Source organism: Gymnoscopelus microlampas (assembly GCF_963454915.1).
Source record: "Gymnoscopelus microlampas genome assembly, chromosome: 24".
In the NCBI taxonomy this organism is placed as follows: domain Eukaryota; kingdom Metazoa; phylum Chordata; class Actinopteri; order Myctophiformes; family Myctophidae; genus Gymnoscopelus; species Gymnoscopelus microlampas.
The window spans coordinates 16,346,967-16,366,839 of record NC_139961.1 but is presented as its reverse complement, the minus strand read 5'-3'; the positions used below and the strand labels follow the sequence as shown (position 1 = coordinate 16,366,839).

Sequence of the window (19,873 nt, the reverse complement as noted above, 5' to 3'; positions counted from 1 at the left end):
ATATGTTTGATTTAGTAGCAAGATTTACATTCACACATTAAGGCTGAGCAAAGCCATGTCTAACTATATTTTACAGCGCATTTCATACACTGGGAACAAATCATAAGCAACATAATGAACAAATATGAAGAAAAAACAATGCTAGGGGGGGTCCTGAGGGAAGTGAGGTCTCTGACCCAACTCTGAAATAAAACTTTGACTCAATCATGCTTCACCCTGAGAGTGGCTGTACAGAAATATTCTGTTACACTAAGCATTGATATATGTAGTATGGAATAAGATAATTAATATAATGGGTTTTATATTTGTGGAACAACAACGTGTATGTGTGTGTGTGTGTGTGTGTGTGTGTGTGTGTGTGTGTGTGTGTGTGTGTGTGTGTGTGTGTGTGCGCGCGCGCGCGTGCGCATTGCATCTTGTATCAGCATATTGCCCAAACTATCTCACAGTATGGTGTTGTTTAAGGTGAGGAGAGAGGTGACAGAGAACCTTACACAGAGTTCACAGTTTTTAAGGTCCTGTTCAGTTGCACAGGTGAGCCCTTAATGCATAGCTCCATCTAAAATGTTTTCCACATTGGTCACAGTGGTAGGGTTTCTCTCCTGTGTGAATTCTCTGGTGATCTTTGAGATTACCACTTACACTGAAACGTTTCTCACACTGGTCACAGTGGTAGGGTTTCTCTCCTGTATGCGTTCTCTGGTGTCTGTTGAGATTGCTGTGTTTGCTGAACCTTTTCCCACACTGGTCACAATGGTAGGGTTTCTCTCCTGTATGTATTATCTGGTGAATGTTGAGATCACTGCATCTGTAGTACCTTTTCCCACGCTGGACACAGTGGTAGTGTTTCTTCACTGGTAATTTGGCAGGAAAGACATCTGGGATGGAGAATGAGGGGAGAAAAATGTACTGTTGATAAACATGAACATATTTAGACAGAGCATGCAAGCTACCATTTTTCCCCAAATAGTAGCCTGGCAGCTAATTGGGGGTTGACCCTATTTTGCGTATTACACGCTAGGGAGTAAACGCTGGGACAATTGTTTACATTTTCTTAAGCTTAATGTATACTTAGTTGCATGACGGTGTCGCACGTAAAAAATAGCAGATCTACAAGCTCACAACAAGATGCGGGCGTGACACTTGATGAGCTTGTAGGTCTGCTATTTTCTGCGAAGTTGCTGGCACAGTGACAAAGACCGCTTCCCTCCCCTGAACACAGAGACATTCTGTTCGTATAGATGTTCGGCCAAGTCAGATGCACAAAAATTATAACATTTTATAAGGTGCACATTGCAATCAATACTTGTGGGTTATTTTGAAGCCACATGTTTATTTATTCATTCATTTGTTCACTTAAATTGCCCATTTCAAACAGACCCAACCGCTACTTTGGGGCACAAGTAGCAGGAACAATGTGATTGTTCTTTTAAGGCTAAAAGACACAGTTGTCTTATGTTGACCGTAGATACTGCATCAAAGTGTACTTGCAAATAAGACTTTGGAGAACTTAATGTAAAAATAAAAGTAAAAAGTGTATTTATTTTTTTAATAACAAGTTACAGTTTAATCAGAATCAATATCACAGTTTAATCAGAATCAATATCAATCTTGTTTTCATATGCATTGAACTTGGACATAATAGAATAATTAAATAAGAATAGTGTTGGACATAATAGCATAATTGAATAAGAATAGTGTTAGAAATCTAAGCTGAAAAGTCTGATGAGGTGTATCTAGTCATTATCAAAGATACTAAACAGTTATATGTTTGACTTAGTAGCAAGAGGATAGAAGATTTACATTCACACATTAGGGCTGAGCAAAGCCATGTCTAACTATATTTTACAGCGCATTTCATACACTGGGAACTAATCATATGCAACATAATTAACAAATATGAAGAAAAACAATAATAGGGGGAGTCCTGAGGGAAGCGGGGTCTCTGACCAAACTCTGAAACAAAACTTTAACATCATACTTCACCCTGAGAGTGACTGTACAGAAATATTCCATTACACTAAGCATTGATGGGGTATAATTAATATAAATATTTTCGGAAATCTCTATGGGAAAAATGAATGGGATGTATATTTGTGGAACCACAAAATGTGTGTGTGTGTGTGTGTGTGTGTGTGTGTGTGTGTGTGTGTGTGTATCGTGTATCAGCATATTGCCCAAGCTATCACAGTATGGTGTTGTTTGAGGTGAGGCATTACAGAGAACCTTTACACAGAGTTCACAGTTTTTAAGGTCCTGTTCAATTGCACAGGTGAGCCCTTAATGCATAACTCCATCTAAAATGTTTTCCACATTGGTCACAGTGGTAGGGTTTCTCTCCTGTATGAGTTCTCTGGTGCAGTTTGAGGTCGCTGCTTCTACCATACCTTTTCTCACACAGAGCACAATGGTAGGGTTTCTCTCCTGTATGAGTTCTCTGGTGAATTTTGAGATTGCTCCTGAAGCTGTACCTTTTCCCACACTGGTCGCAGTAGTATGGTTTCTCTCCTGCATGACTACTCATGTGACTAATGAGCTGAAAGTTCTGGCTGAAACCTTTCCCACACTGCTCACAGTTGTAGCGTTTCTCTCCTGTATGAATTCCCTGGTGACGTTTGAGATCACTGCTTGTGCTGAACCTTTTGCCACACTGGTCACAGCGGTGGAGTTTCTCTCCTGTATGAATTATCTGGTGACGTTTGAGATGACTGGTTCTGCTGAACCTTTCCCCACACTGTTCACACTGGTAGGGTTTCTCTCCTGTATGAATTCTCTGGTGACATACGAGATGACTTCTTTTGCCAAATCCTTTCCCACACTGGTCACAGTAGAACTGTGTCTTCGTTGGTAGTTGGACAGGAAAGACATCTGGGATGGAGGATGAAGGGAGATATAGAAATAATTTGTGAAAAAACTAAATGTTTTGAAATAACATACAAGCGGTTTTCTGTTTAAAATGTCTAAGCATTTCATATTACCTATTTATTCAAATTGATTGAATCTAGGCCTGGTGTCTGTTTAATCCAACACTTTAATACATTTACGTTACACATGGCGGCAAAAACAACTGCCAGGCTAGGACTGGCCAGAGATTCACATCAACTTAACTCAACTTAACATTTACTGTCACATCAAAGGTATACACACTACAAGGTATACACACTACTATACAAAGCGTCATACAATCAGTTTACAGGTTACTGGTATGAAAAGTGAAACATATGTACAAGAGGAGAATAGTTTGGGGAGGGGGGGTTAGGTTAAGACTTTGACTTTGTCAATATGGCATTGTGGGGAAAAAGACATTACGTGCATGATATGTACATGGCGTGTGGTATAAGGTATTGATATATATATATATATATATATATATATATATATATATATATATATATATATATATATATATATATATATATATATATATATATATATATATACATACATACATACATGGTGTGTGGTTATAAGAACCATGGTGTGTGGGAGGAGGCCGTTCAAAAGCAGCAGTTATAATGGCAGTGGCAGTTCAAACAGCAGCAGATGTAATAACAGCAACCGTGACGGAGTACATCAGGGTTCCCCAATTACTTTTTACCAATTACTTTTTTCAAATGGCCAAATCATGTCAAGGACACCAAGCCGAGGGCAGCGGCATTCGGGTGGGGTGCTCCAGTTAAAGCGTTGTTGTCGTATTGTCAGACAGTGTTAGACTATTAGCATCGTATCAGCGGTGGTAGTACTAATAATTTAGGCCTGGCATTCTCAAATTCTGTGTTGAGGGTCACACAAGAAAAAAGAATCCACTCTTGAAACAAAAGTCCAGAACCAAACATTTAATTACAATTTACAATTTAGGCATTTAGCCCACGCTCTTAATCCAGAGCGATTTACAGTAAGCAAGGAAAACACAAGGTAATACATCAAATGCATAGACATAGTAATCTAGGATCAAGAACCTATCATCAGTCTAAACAGTATAATATCAAAACAATCTATAATATGTATATTGAAACTACAGTATACACACTACAGTATATGCCAGGTCTACAAATGACCTGGCATCCGTCTACATAACATGCTATGTAAATTACATTTCAGCCTTTGCATAAGCCTGCAAGGTCGTCAAGGCTAGGGCAAGGGCTACAGGCTACGTTGGTGTCTGAAGATTGGGGGTGAGTCTGCTGTTCTAACTAACTGTGAGTTCGTTCCACAGTTTGGGAGCCAGAAGGGAGAAGAGTCTGGGATGCGTGGAGCGCTGTCCCGGATGTTTTAGGGAAGGTTCTGACAGCTTCCCTGTGTTAGCTGATTTGAGGTGTTGTAGGGTTGGATCAGGCTTTGAAGATAGGGGGGTGCCATACCTTTTGTTGCTTTGGCGTAACAGCCAACATCAGTGTTTAGTACTCTGTGCGGGCCGTAACTGGGAGCCAATAGAGGGAGCGGAGAAGGGGGGAGACATGTGAATATTTTGGCTGATTGAAGACCAAGCGTGCTGCGGCATTCTGGATCATTTGGAGGTTGATACAGTCTGCTTGAGTAGGAATGTGGGTGTGCGCACACACACACACACACACACTCGCAGTCCATCGTGTCCGATGATGACCCTCTATTTGTGAGTCCTTTGGTGGCTCAATAGTCCGAGCGATGAGTGACAGTTGCGGTAGCAGACCGGGCATGTAAAATAGTCTGTGAGCCAGTGGGGTTGGTCGCTAGCATCTGATGGGGAGTACACACACACACACACACACACACACACACACACACACACACACACACACACACACACACACACACACACACACACACACACACACACACACACACACACACACACACACACACACACACACACACAACACAATGTTTTTCAATTGATTGATCCTGGTACCTGCTTAAGAATACACTGAAAATCTAGGAAAATATACATTCCAGAAAAGGTGTAATTGTCAAGATGGCGTCTAGGAGCCTAAAATGGCTATATCATTATATAGATAGTTTGACTAACACCAGTTTGGCCCTCACACCTACGCTGCACCGACCAATATGTCTGAGTCATAGTGGCACTGTCTGTGTCCCTTTTACGCCCATATATTGAGATCTCTGCATCACTATGATAATGATTCCCCCCCAGATGGTACCAATGGTCCAAATTTGGGGTCCTGGCTCACTCAATGAGGAGGGGTTGATCGGGCATCCCTTTAGTGTGGTCTTTAATTAGTCTTTGCACCGCTTCTTCTGCCCACCAGCACTGCATCGATCAATGTCCAGCCGACCGTAGAGGACGTTGCGCGTAGAGGAAGTCTATGGCTGGACATACGATTGACAGGCCCCTAAGGCTAACGTTATGTCCTTACAGGATTTGTTTTATTTGAAAAAAGGCAGTACTATGGAAAAAAGTATGCTGAGCAGTAGACAAATTGAGCTCACTAATGATCAGCTGGTCACTTCTATCACACAATACAGTGTCTCACTCTCTTGATAAGGATAATTCCTTTTAACAGGTCGTTCATGAAAGTCCTTGCGGTCTTGTTTCCAATGAGAACCTGTGAGCAATTAGGGGTTAAGAGTCTTGCTCAGGGACAAATTTCATTTCATCGACACATATGCTGTGATGGCCTGGAATCGAACCTGGGGCAACCAGGGCCTCTGGCTCCCTAGGCGGGCTCACTAACCACTCAGATATGGCCGCCCCTTGATTGATACCACTGGAGCCTAATGCGCGCCAATACAGCAGGTCTATACACTTTTGGATGGACAGCCATCCACTGACTTACTGTATGATTATGGCAGTCAGCCTTAGTAATATCAATTCAATTATCATTTTGCCACGTCTTTTTCAGTAAATCATCACAACCTTGAATGGACAAGTTTGGGCAGAAAGCTCCATCCTGCACCCCTGAGCTGTGGTGACAGACAGCATTTTAAACATGATTGCCACAGACATGCACCTGCTGAGAATGGTGGACTTTATTGCCATCGTTCATGTACACATAGTACAGATGGAGAGATAAAATGGATAACTACTAAATATAATATGCATTTAAGAAATAAAAAGGTAGATACAATAGGAACAAACTGGTTGTTCATTATTAAGTGACCTGTCTTAATTTATCTTGTATGTTTAGAATTGCTCTTTAATTAAGCAAAACCACATTTTATCCACTTACTGGATTAATCACTGGAATATTCAGTAGAATAATCTATTACTAAAATATTCGAATCATCACCCGAATCATCAACAGTATCCGCAATAAAACATTACATACACTGTCATACAGTAACATAATAGAAGTTGTAACAGTTTAAGCAGATCGAAAAGGTAGAAGCTAATAGCTTACCTATCCTTCGTGCATGTCATTTGATTGACAAAAGGCAGTTGTAATGACACTACTGAGAGATGTAGTTAAACTAATAACATTGATGCTTGTAGTGACACTATTAAGAAATGTAGTTAAACTAAAAACACTCGGACTGAGATGCAAATGCACAGATATTTTCATCATTTGTGGGTTTGGGGGCAGGGTTTCTGCTAGGCATTTTCTGTCCGGCCAACGTGACTGACAAGATTCTATTTCACCGGCCAATGTGACTGATCTTGGTTGAGACTGGGTTTTCCTGTAAAATGTGTTAATCCCACACTCACAATCCTGAAGTCTATCATTTGTCTAAAAGTCGGATCTTAAATCAGACTGTAAACATGAAAATAATGCACAAATAGCAACTTACGCTGGTCCTCCATTCGCTATCAAGAATCCACTTCTTATGTATTTTTTTTCAGTTCAGCCAATCGCTGTAATATCCATATTCCAAACTTTAACGCTACAATATTATTCCCATGAATTGTGTATCATGACCATCAAAAACTATATATATAAACCACGAAATCACGAGAATAGGTGTTTAGGGTGAATGACTGTATCTCAACCCTAAAAGGGGTTCTTGGGTCAATCTAAATATTCACCATGTTATTTTATTAACAATGATTCTCTAATTGCATAATCCCTAATTGCATATCAAAGGAAATCAAAAATTCAAAAACGTTTGAATATCCCAGTGTTCTTCAAAATGGGTCACAAATGTCAAATTGATCATCCATAATGTAATTCATGTCATGTGTTTGCAGATAGCTGAACACTACACCTCATTACTGTAGGTCCAATACTTTATCTCAGATGCACTGCACCGTTCCTGTGTTTATCCATAGCATGATGGATATCAAGCTATCTTATCTACTCCATTATGCAGGTGTCCCTTGCCATAAAGAACATAGCCAGGACGGACACAAGATATCTGTCCCAGCACAGCTAAGTAATGTACTTAGTTACTTTATATTATATAGGCTACCTGACAAAAATATAAATCAGTATACGATTACTGACATAGGCTTCAAGTATTTTGTCAGCAGGACACCTTTACTGTACATGGCCTGTTCCACAAATACAAAAGAGGATCTCAAATGTATTATTCAGAAAGAAATCAGAACTGTTTTCTTTCCATATACCTTACTAGATGACACAGAAGTTTCGTATTGCCTACCAGCCTTCCCCTGGTAGGCTGGGCTGGGTAGCCGAAACGTATTGTGTCATCTTGTGAGCCATGTGGAATAAAGACGGCTGTAATTTATTTCTGAGTGCGACCCTCCTGTCTTTTTAAAAATGTTTGCAACACACTAGGCAGCCATGGCGCGGTGGTAATAGAAACTTGGTCACCATACATGACTGGCGAAATAGTACTACCTAGACTTCACCTCTCCCAATAATCACATATTAGTTGATAGAAATAAAGTGCAGCAGCGCACTGGACTGGTGATTCTGGTGAGACTGCTCTATTCACAGCAGCCATATTATGAAGAAATGCACAGGTGTTACTAATGATACTAATGAAGGCTCTGTTCCATTCTGGTCAAACAGAGTCAGGGTGCTGATGTTGTGCATGTTGGCTCACTGCTGGAAACACTCTGCTACACCAGTGGGTCTAAAGTTGGGGTCCAGGGACCCTCATGGGCTTCCAAATGGCCCCTTACGGGTGTGTAACTCTGAGAGTGTACAAATGGAACCATATGGCTGCTGTGCATAGAGCCTATCAACACAATGAAAGGGTCGTAGTCATGTATACTTTACAATGTAAAGTATACATGACTACAACATTCTTTAATTAAGGTGTAATATTTCTACAATTGCCACAACTTAGTCCAAAACCTCTATATCCAATCATTTTGGGCATAAACAATACGTTGAGGGATAAATGTAGGTCTGATAAAGTGATAATGATGTACCATGCATGTCCAAATCATGTATAGGCCTACTTTACATTACTTAATCATTGTCCTAATATTTCTATTTTTTGGGACAAAATAGCCTATTCAACATCGAGGTGCCCGCTATTCCTTAGCGCCCATTCTTCTTGTATCCCGGTCAATACAGAGTACTTTCAATATGCAGTACACTGCTTGGAACGAACACACAGTAGGCTATACTTCACTTTATCATGTCAAAATATGTGAGAGACAGCGAGATCCAAATGTGGCGTTGGCGGGCGCCGCGGCGGTTGTGGCGCTCGCCGCGAGCGCCGCGGCGGTTGTGGCGCTCGCCGCGAGCGCCGCGGCGGTTGTGGCGCTCGCCGCGAGCGCCACAACCGCCGCGACAGCGAGATCCAAATGTGGCGTTGGCGGGCGCCGCGGCGGTTGTGGCGCTCGCCGCGAGCGCCGCGGCGGTTGTGGTGTTCGCCGCGAGCGCCGCGGCGGTTGTGGCGGACGCCGCAAGCACCGCGGCGGTTGTGGCGCTCGCCGCGAGCGCCGCGGCGGTTGTGGCGCTCGCCGCGAGCGCCACAACCGCCACGAGCGCCGCGGCGGTTGTGGCGAACGCCACGACCGCCGTGAAAACCACCCCAAGCGCCGCGAGCGCCACGTAGGGTCCGCCATCCGATCCATCGACCATATCTGCTCTCTTCTGGCGCAGCCCCCCCCCCCCCACATGTCCCCCCCCCCCCCCCCGCCCAAGGGGTGGATAGTAATAATTGTATATTTTGCGCATTTGATCCAGAGCAGTTGAGATTTGATTCGGCCATATCTTTCTGAATGTAACTTGTATTTTTATAATTGTATTTTTCATATGATCTGTAAAGTTTATATTTTCATTTGCTACCAGGTGTTGGAATTCATTATAATTTATTATATATATTTTTCCTTATTTTCTTTCTTTATTTACACGTGCGTAATAAACGAAGCATTTGAGATTTCATCCGCCCAGATCTTTCTGAATTTTACTTGAATTATTATAATTTTAATGTTTATATGATCCGTAAATTTTATATTTTCATGTGGTATCAGGCATGAATTTATTTTAATTTATTTTATTATTTTATTTCATTTATTTACATGCGCGCAATTACACACGCATCTAACTATTGGACTCAGCTCTGGGGACACGGTGCGGCTGCAGAGTTCACCTTGAAATTTGTCATTACAATTTTACTGTAGCCTAATCCACAAAAGTGTGACTGACTGTTAATTCCTTGAGTCAATACATTGTGTTTTTATCACCGGTGCCAGTATTATTATTATTATTGTTAATAGACCTTGCAACATAGAGCAACTTAAGTGCTTGCAGAACTTAATAATATAAGCACACTTATTCTCCAGGCAGACAGACAGAAACAGTCTGTCTGTCTGTCTGTCTGTCTGTCTGTATATATACGTGCATAAATTAAGCTTGGGTCATTGGTCAATGAACCTGGTGTGTCGGTCAGAAAATAACTGATCTATAAACTCACAACTCATCGCATCCTCATTCATTTCACTGGTCAAATGCAACAGACAGACAGCCAGCCAGCCAGCCAGCCAGCCAGCCAGACAGACAGACAGACAGACAGACAGACAGACAGACAGACAGACAGACCGATCCAGGCCGTGACACAAAAAATAGCCGATCAACAAGCTGCAGCGCGATAGATAGATAGATAGATAGATAGATAGATGGATAGTAAGATAGATAGATAGATAGATAGATAATATAAATATATTATACTGTAGGCTACACGGTTATAACCAAAGATAATTATGATAGGCTATATTATTATATTAGGCTATTAACATTATGCAAGCTAATTATATTTACCATGGTTACGTCAATAAGAAGACAGACAGGTCTGTCTGTCTGTCTGTCTGTCTGTCTGTCTGTCTGTCTGTCTGTCTGGACGGACGGACGGACTTACGGACAGATTGATAAGTAGACTTGATTATAGCCAATATATTATTTTATTTTCATTTACACATGCGCCTTTTCATCCAAATTGTGTGTTATATTATTTACTTGTAGCATGGTTAATTAATAGTCCCTGTTTGCATAGCCCCCAAATCGGGCTCCCCAAGTTTTGCTCGCTGTGTGAACTGTTCAAAGACGCAACAACAAGCTCCATAGCACTCGGTGGTACTGGTGCGTCTCTGACCGTGTCTGTCTGTCTGTCTGTCTGTCTGTCTGTCTGGCTGGCTGTCTGTCTGTTGCATTTGACCAGTGAAATGAATGAGGATGCGATGAGTTGTGAGTTTATAGATCAGTTATTTTCTGACCGACACACCAGGTTCATTGACCAATGACCCAAGCTTAATTTATGCACGTATATATACCGACAGACAGACAGACAGACAGACAGACAGACAGACAGACAGACAGACTGTTTCTGTCTGTCTGCCTGGAGAATAAGTGTGCTTATATTATTAAGTTCTGCAAGCACTTAAGTTGCTCTATGTTGCAAGGTCTATTAACAATAATAATAATAATACTGGCACCGGTGATAAAAACACAATGTATTGACTCAAGGAATTAACAGTCAGTCACACTTTTGTGGATTAGGCTACAGTAAAATTGTAATGACAAATTTCAAGGTGAACTCTGCAGCCGCACCGTGTCCCCAGAGCTGAGTCCAATAGTTAGATGCGTGTGTAATTGCGCGCATGTAAATAAATGAAATAAAATAATAAAATAAATTAAAATAAATTCATGCCTGATACCACATGAAAATATAAAATTTACGGATCATATAAACATTAAAATTATAATAATTCAAGTAAAATTCAGAAAGATCTGGGCGGATGAAATCTCAAATGCTTCGTTTATTACGCACGTGTAAATAAAGAAAGAAAATAAGGAAAAATATATATAATAAATTATAATGAATTCCAACACCTGGTAGCAAATGAAAATATAAACTTTACAGATCATATGAAAAATACAATTATAAAAATACAAGTTACATTCAGAAAGATATGGCCGAATCAAATCTCAACTGCTCTGGATCAAATGCGCAAAATATACAATTATTACTATCCACCCCTTGGGCGGGGGGGCGTCCCGGGGGGGGGGTCCCGGGGGGGGGGGGCACGCAGGTGGGGGGGGGGGGGGGGACATGTGGGGGGGGGGCTGCGCCAGAAGAGCGCAGATATGGTCGATGGATCGGATGGCGGACCCTACGTGGCGCTCGCGGCGCTTGGGGCGGTTTTCACGGCGGTCGTGGCGTTCGCCACAACCGCCGCGGCGCTCGCGGCGAGCGCCACAACCGCCGCGGCGCCCGCCAACGCCACATTTTGGAAGATCTGGCGGACGCGGCGGTTATGGCTTAAAATCTGACGGACGCGGCGCCGGCGGCGGTTATGGCGGAAGATCTGGCGGACGCGGCGGAGGCGGCGGAGGCGGCGGTTATGGCGGAGGATCTGGCGGACGCGGCGGACGCGGCAGTCGTGACGGCGGTTGTGGCGGCCGCCACGACGGCCGCCACCCGCCGTGGCGGTCGTGGCGGACGCGGCGGCCGCCGCGGCGCACGCCACTGCCACATTTGGATCTCGCCCCTCCTGAAATATGTAGCAGACATTCTTGTTGTAGGGGTCAGGAATCACAAAATGGAATATACACTGCAATGTAGCCTATTGCCTTAATTGACCAAAACCTATTTGAATAGGACAGAATACAAACCATGTTGATGAGTGATTCATTCATTAATGTTTTGATATGTGTACATAGGACCCCCAAAATATTATTTACATTACATATGGAAAGTACATTTACTCAAGTGTTTTTTACTTTACTGGAGTATTTCCAATGTTCAGTCCTTTTACTTCTACACCACTACATCTCAGAGGCATATTACAATTATTTGAAAACTTTAGTTACTTTGTAGATTTGGATTATTATTACAAAACATACATTAACCACTTCAGCCCTATATACATTTCGGCCATTTGAAAATAGCAGATGTACAGGCTCACAATGCCTCACGATGTGACACATTGTGAGCTTGTAGATCAGCTATTTTCAAAAGATGTATTTGAAAACTGGACATTCTGCACATTCTACAGTACTTTTACTTTTGGTACTTAAAGTACATTTTGATGCAAGTAACTCAAGTAAGTTTAGAATTCCGGACTTTTCCTGTGTGGCCCTTTGGATTTCTATTGTACTTCATGTCAAATTTCCATGCAAAGGTACCATTTGCCAAGAATGATGGAAGTCATCTTTCCCTCACTTTTGTGAGGGAAAGAAAAAAAAATAGAATATAAAAATAAAGCAATTGATATTTTGAACCTTTTTTTTCTCTTTGTAATTCACATTTTTATTTGGGAATTGGCAGAACAGACAAATGCGTTTCACATTACAGTGCTTTACTTTTCTATGCAGTCCACATCTTTATGCAGTCTCTGTGTGGAAGTCCTTCTTCATCCCTCTGATCCATTCTTTGCTGCATGTTTTTCAATGTTCCCTTAATTTCTCTGTGTGCAAAAACAACATGCACCAACCTATGAATGATGCCTTGACTTCGAGAGAAGGATCCACCCGGAAATGACGCCATCTAAAACATTTTCACCCCGTCCGCTACCATGTAATCAGATTCATAAAAATACATTTATCTCGAATTTCTTTTCCCAGATCGCGTTTTTGGTGGAAACAAGCTATATTCAACTGCCGATAACTACAGAACGGACATTCGCGGTTACAATGTTAGTTTACATCCGGGTTTAAAAAATAAATCTGTGGATCGTCAAAAAGAATAAGGTAAAACCGCTGGCAGTGGTGGATGAATTCATTCATTAATTAATACCTGGCAATGAATGTGTTAAGAAGGTGGTCTTGCCATTCATTAACTGACAAGTTTCCAGCCATGTAGGAGGAACAGGTGTTACACTGGTCCTTCTTTTGATGGTAAAGACCCAGGTTCTGCCTCTTAAATTCTTCTGAGAACACCTGCCTTGATAATGGCCTCAGCATCTTCTCCTCAGCCGCACGACGGTACACTTTATGCAGGCTCCTCATTGACTGAAAGACAGGCTCCAGGTACTGCTTTGATGTTAACGACCTACAGTAGTGGGGCACCTTAGGGAGATCCTGTAGAAAACTCCTCATGAACTCATGAGCCTCACCTCTGTCATGTAATGGTGCATTCTTCTGTGCATTTTCTGTGTATGTGGTCGGCCAGCTAAAGGCCGACCATGCCTTTATTCCAAGCGTTGACGACAAAAAACTCCTGCACACCCTCCTTCTCTCTCCATTAACATTCAAAAAGAAAACACGAGCAGATGACCTTTGCGAAGACCCCCTTCTCCTCTTTACTGGGGCGACATCTATCAAACCTTGCACATACAGTCTCTTCTCTTCCCAGTTCATGTTCTCCCAAAAGCCTTTGAAAATCTTCTCCCTGTCTGCCTCTCCGATGTCACTGCAGTGATACTTGGAGGACTTGACGCACGCGGCAGACTGGCATCTTGGTCCCATCACCCGAGGCTCATAGTGAACCTCTTCTCCCTTGCTCCTGCCAATGTAGGACTGTCCCATCATTCTTCTTCTTTGCTGAACAATCGAATTCCTTTGTTTCTTGCGCTTTCTTCCTCCAGCTGCGTCTCCCTCGGCCCCATCAAGGGAATCTAAAAAACAAAACAAAACAAAAAAAAAACATTACTGTGTGTCTGTACATCTATTCACTCAACACTCATTGTGAGGTCTATAGTGTAGACCAGTTGACATGAGGAGCACAAGCAGAGACAAATTAAATTCCACAAACATTCTAAAAAATGTTGTTGTTGGCCCAGGCTGACACATTATTAGGATAGTTAGTTTAGTTATCAGTTATAGTTATGTTTAATTTAATTTCAAACAAAACTAATTTGTTGAATTTGATATTGAAGTGAAATTAACACATCTGTGGTACATACACAATTAGCTTTTGTTTCTATCTATCTATATCTATATATATCATTGCTGTGCAATCAATGGAGGAATGGAGGAGTCTGATTATTATTTGTACGAGCTCTTGTTTTATTGGATCTTGTTTATTTGATACACTTATTGGTTTTAGGTCTTGCTGATTTGATTTTCCTATTTGTCTCATCTGTTTAAGAAAGTAGCTAGCTGATATATTGCACTTTTACCTTAGCGCTAGGTATACTCTTAGTTACTTGTTTTAGAAGAGAAGGCACTTAAGACTTCTGGTGATTAGTAGTTTTCCTGCCTACCTATGTTGACTGCACTTATTGTAAGTCGCTTTGGATAAAGGCGTCTACTACAATGACTGTAATGTAATGTAATGTCTGATTTCACCTAACCAGAGTAAAACTTATTTGGTACTAAACCCAATATACTTTTAAAAACACAATATCCAAACATTTAAGACAGCACCCACCAAATAACTTTAAAAAAAAAAGGGGACTGAGACAGATAACAGTTTCACCGATTTATTTTTGGAAACTTACAACTTGCTTTAATGTAATTATAAAGAAACCTTGAACATACAAAATAGCACACACAAATTCAATTTGGCCTACAAATATATAAACTAATATTAAATTTGTCTTTTTCTTAAACTAAAAAACAAATACACAATACAACTGTCCTAGTCTTAGTGTGAAACTTGAGCACTTTTTCTTTTTTTTAAATACTTTAAAAAATAAAAATGCTCTCAGTCTCTCTCTGTGTTTATTTCTTATGTAAGTCAGGCTTGAAAATCTGAGCTCACAGAGGTAGGTTGTAGTAGACTAGGCAGGATTTCAGAAAATGTGCTTATTTAAAGTGCTGAAGGCAAATCGTGTTAATTTATGGCACACATGTTTTTTAGGGGTATTAAGGTGTGCTGAATCCAAATCTGCTGTGTGCCAAGCTCAAAAATGGCCGCTAAGCCCTCAAAATGGACCATTTAAAGATGGCGGCCGCCACTATGCTGGAATATATTACAAAGCATCTTTTTGACTAAACAAGGTAGAAACTTGATTGATTTTCTTTTTTTTTAGTTTTTCATTGATGAGGAATCCAATTAAATATTTTGATTTGAAATCAAGTGTGAGGAAACTGCTTAAAACTCATATATTGTGAAAATTGTCATTTATTGGTGAATATTATTCACCAATAAATGTTCCCAATAATGATGTACATAAATGTGTCAATATATAAAGGTAACCAAGTTCATAATACTTGTGAAGAAACTGCTGAAAGAGCATATTGCAAGCCTGTGGTATAAAGTGATGGCCTAACTCAAATATCAGCCACAAACACCTTGGTCAGCGGACCAAAGTAGAGAATGGCAAAATGCTACAGGAAAGAAGAGTGGAGGCTTAGTAGGTATTACCAGAATAGGGTCTGCACTGAGTAGATGGACATTGTCATATAATCTGAGGACACACATAGTTTATCAGACAGCAGCTTTGCTAGGAATGACGTCAGGCAATGAAGATGATGAGTACACACACAATGAGTGCACAAAAAAAAGAAAAAGACGACTCTGACGAAGGCAGAATAGTTGTGTCATTGAAACAGCATGGTGTGTTTCAAGATGGTGGCGACACATTGAAAAACATGATCAACAAGGATGTAGTCACATCTGAGATTCAGGAATCTCTGCTTAATGCAGAAGAACTTGGACAAGTACAAATGAAAGTCTTTGTCGAGAAACGTCTGTGTGAGCCTCCAGATAGTGACCAGCACCTGGCTCTGAAACCACCTATTCGAAAGAATAAGGCCAAGACATTTGCCTCTTTATATGAAGTTGTGCAACTTTCCAAGGGAAAGCAAAACACTATCAAAGTGGATCTTCTTCTTCTTGCGTATGTCATCAGATCCTCAGCTCTGTTGCAGCAAGCCAGTCCAGCAACATTGTAGACACGGTCTTGTCCACACTGAGCTTGAAGCGCCAGTCCTTCAGGTACGAGGACAGGATGCTCATGTCCTCCGAGAGGCCCTCCTCCACTGCCTGCCAGGATGGTTTGCTGGTTAGGATGGCCAGGTCATCTGCATAACCGTACTTCCTTGATGTTGTTGGGGGTAGGTCATGGATGTAGATGTTAAACAGCGTGGGTGCCAGCACCGAACCCTGTGGGACACCGTTCTTGAGCTTTCTCACCCTGCTGCTCTGGCCGTTGCTGGTCAGTAGCCGGAAGCTGCGGTTGCTCAGCGTCTCCATTATAAAGCTCGCCATGTGCTTATCTGGGATGGTTTCCAGAAGCTTCATGTGTAGCCCACGTAGCCAGACCGTGTCGTAGGCAGCTGTGAGGTCCAGAAAGAAAGCACCGGCCTTCTCTCCTGCCTGGAAGCTGTCCTCTATGTCTTGGCACAGGAGGGTTACCTGGTCTGTTGTTGACCTACCACTTCGGAACCCTGCTTGTTCTTTGGGTAGCTGGGGGTCGATCACTGGGGTGATGCGGGCCAGAATGAGGCGTTCCAGGAGCTTGACTGAGATGCTCAACAGTGAGATGGGCCGGTATCCCTTGGGGTCATCGCTCGGCTTGTTAGGCTTCAGCAGGGCGATCACCTTAGCACGACGCCAGATCTTCGGCAGCTTTGAGTGGTGAAGACATGCGGAGAGGAAGGAGCAAAGCCAGTAGTTTGCCTTCTTGCCTTGATGTTTAATATATTCCGCATGGATACCATCTATGCCTGGCGCCTTACCGGTCTTCATGCATTGGACGGCCTGCTCGATTTCCTGAGCCGTGAAGTCGGTGGATAGGTTTAAGTCGCATCCTGGGTTCCTGAGCAGCTCATGGACTCTTGCTGATGTTTTTCTGGTGAAGTCCTTATCTGCATTAGGGAACCGGCCATTACTCAGCAGAAGCGACGCAATGGAGTTTGCTGTGATGGGACATTGTGCTGGGGTTGTTGACCTTCCAGTCAGCTTGTTCAGGGTCTGCCACGCCCGGCGGCTGGAGTGTGTGAAGTCGATTGACTCCACAGTCTCAGTCCATCTTTGCCTGCGATTCTCGTCCAGCCTGCTGAAGAGCTCATCTGCTGCTTTGTCCCTGTCCTCGATGTTTTGAGCTTCTGCGTGGGCGCGAAGTAGATGTTCACATTCGTCGTCCCAGCAGGGGACATAGGCTTTGCGGATGCCGCGGGGGATGTTCTTCTTGGCAGCATTCAGAAGCATCTTACGGTATGACTCGTAGGCATCGTTCAGGTTGTTGGGGCACGGGGCTGGCAGACCAGCGGCTGCCCTGTTCACTTCTTTAGAGAAACCTTCCGAGATCAAAGTGGATAGGAACATTCTACAAAGGCTCATTACTGCTTACAGAGCAGGGCGCCAGGTAAACCTTGAAAACATCCTTACGCATGAACTCATGACCATCCCACTACCTTTGGCCACAACTAATGGTAGTCTACATTCCACAAACAAATCTGTGCTAGTAAACATACTGACAGAACAAGTCCATCCCCTGCAAAAGTTACACTTGATGATTCCAGCTGACTGCTCATTGATGGCCAAGCACTCGTGATGGCACTAGGAAAGCAACCTGGAACATTTGGTGAATATGCCAACATGTTTGCTGGAGCTGTGTTTAGAATGGCAGAAAACTGCCAGAGAATTGATGTAGTCTTTGACAGGTATCAAGAGGAAACGATCAAAGCAGGCACAAGGATTAAACGCAAGCAGCGCCACCGACCAATACGTTGTAAAATAGAGAACAAGTCAGTTCCTCTTTCACCAGACTGGTCTAGCTTCATGGCACTTGAGGAAAATAAAGCAGACCTTGCTCAATTGCTTTCAAACCATCTGATTAAACACAGCCCTAATAATCTAAGTTGTATCAGGGGGGTTTGCCGAAGGATTTGTCATCGGATCCAGATCTTGAAGTCTCTTCTCTAAGTGCTGACCATGAGGAAGCTGACACACAACTGATTTTGCATTGCATCCATGCTCAAATGGAAACACTAGTTGTGTCAGCACGTGATACAGATGTGCTTCTTCTACTTCTGGCACACTATGTCAGAATGCAATGTAAGCGTCTCTACATGAAAGCTGGGACATCAAAGGCGCCGAAGTATCTTCCAGTACATGAACTTTGCATGTTGCTTTCTGCTGATCAAGTTGACACACTACTTGCCTTCCATGCTGTCACTGGATGTGACAGCATGTCATAGTTCAGTGTCCACAGTAAGAAAACAGCCTGGCAGGTGTTCCAGCAACATCACACAGGTCTCATTGGGCTTGGAAAAGGCCCTCTCACAGTAGACATACTGTAGCGAGGTCAACAGAGAAATTCATCTGTAAGATATACGGTGTGCCTGAAGTTGATACATGCAATGAAGCAAGAGTCAAGTTGTTTTGTATAGGTCGTGCACAAGAGACTCTGCCACCAATCTCAGATGCAGCAGTTTCACATCATGAGTTCCCACTATCAAGCTCTTGTCTGGAACCAAGCTCACTTGCCACATCCTGGTCTTCCTCCAGTGACCGAAATGGGATGGATGCACCTGAATGGTCAGTTGGTGCCACGGCTGCTTTCCCTGCACCTATGCCAAAAGCATGCAGGGAGATCACGTCATGCAGTAGCACAAAGGGATGTCTGAGCCAACGCTGCGGCTGCAGGAAAGTACGCATGGAGTGCATTGAAGTGTGCAATTGCAAGAAACCTGCCAGAACACTGAGCAAATACAAGTCAGAAACACAAATTAAGGCAATTATACATCTTAAAGCAATTATTCATAACCCCCCCCCCCCCCCCCCCCCAAAAAAAAACATTATTCATTACCAAAGAGGCCAATTTTCACAATATAAATTATATAAAAGTGGTTCCTTCACAATTTATCTTAAATCAGAATATTGCATTGTATTCCCTATATATGTAAACATAAAAAAGGACATTTCAGTCTATTTTCTACCTTGTTTACTCAAACATATAGCGTTTTATCATGTTTCAGCATAGTGGTGGCCGCCATCTTTAAATGGTCCATTTTGAGGGCTTAGTGGCCATTTTTGGCCTTGGCACACAGCAGATTTGGATTCAGCACACCTTAATACCCCTAGAAAACATGTGTGCCATAAATTAACACGATTTGCCTTCAGGGTTAAGATTTTTGGAAAACTGACCTAGTCTATAGAAAAGGGGAGCAACACTGCCATTGCACTGTCTGTAATGGCTGGATATTCTTTTGCAAAAGTCAACCAAAACCTGTTCAAGCTTAGATCGCTGAATTTCATTTTCAAACCACGGTCCTCCCTTATTTCCAATAGCTGCTCTTGCTCCTGCAATGAGCTGTTCAGGAATTAGTAAATTATCCCACACAAAGCAGGAGTGCTTGGGTGTCCAATGTTGCTGAGGGGAAACATCTCAAGCTTGCCCTTATCCACATGCTGCCGCCAGAGGGCGAGTTTGGACCAAAATCTGTCCAGTGTATCTGTGCTTGTGAGAATATTCCATATATGCTAGTCTTACACACCAGCACTCATCTGCAAACAGTTCTGTATATTTGGATTGCTCAGCAGACAGAAAGCTTTGTAATTCCTCCCTCAGTTCATAAACACTCGACAAAACTTTCCCTCTGGAGAGCCACCGGACTTCTGTGGTCAACAGCAACGTTTTATGATCCGCCCCCATGTCCTCGCACAGGGTGGCGAACATCCGGCTTTT

General features: G+C 42.5%; 1 protein-coding gene across 3 annotated transcripts in view; it reads right to left on the bottom strand.

The window, feature by feature from the left end:
* Positions 1–411: 411 nt before the first annotated feature.
* LOC311041086 (uncharacterized protein) overlaps positions 412–19,873 on the bottom strand; it is a 32,992-nt gene continuing 13,530 nt past the window's right edge. The window contains exon 7 of one of the 3 annotated variants that reach the window (XM_084051535.1): positions 412–878. In XM_084051535.1, coding sequence (XP_083907661.1) covers positions 523–878 — 356 coding nt within the window. In that variant the 3' untranslated portion in view covers positions 412–522. Of the gene's footprint in view, positions 879–4,106; positions 4,717–12,561; positions 13,910–19,873 lie in introns of those variants that run through there. The other 2 variants (XM_084051536.1, XM_084051534.1) reach the window with 2 other exon arrangements.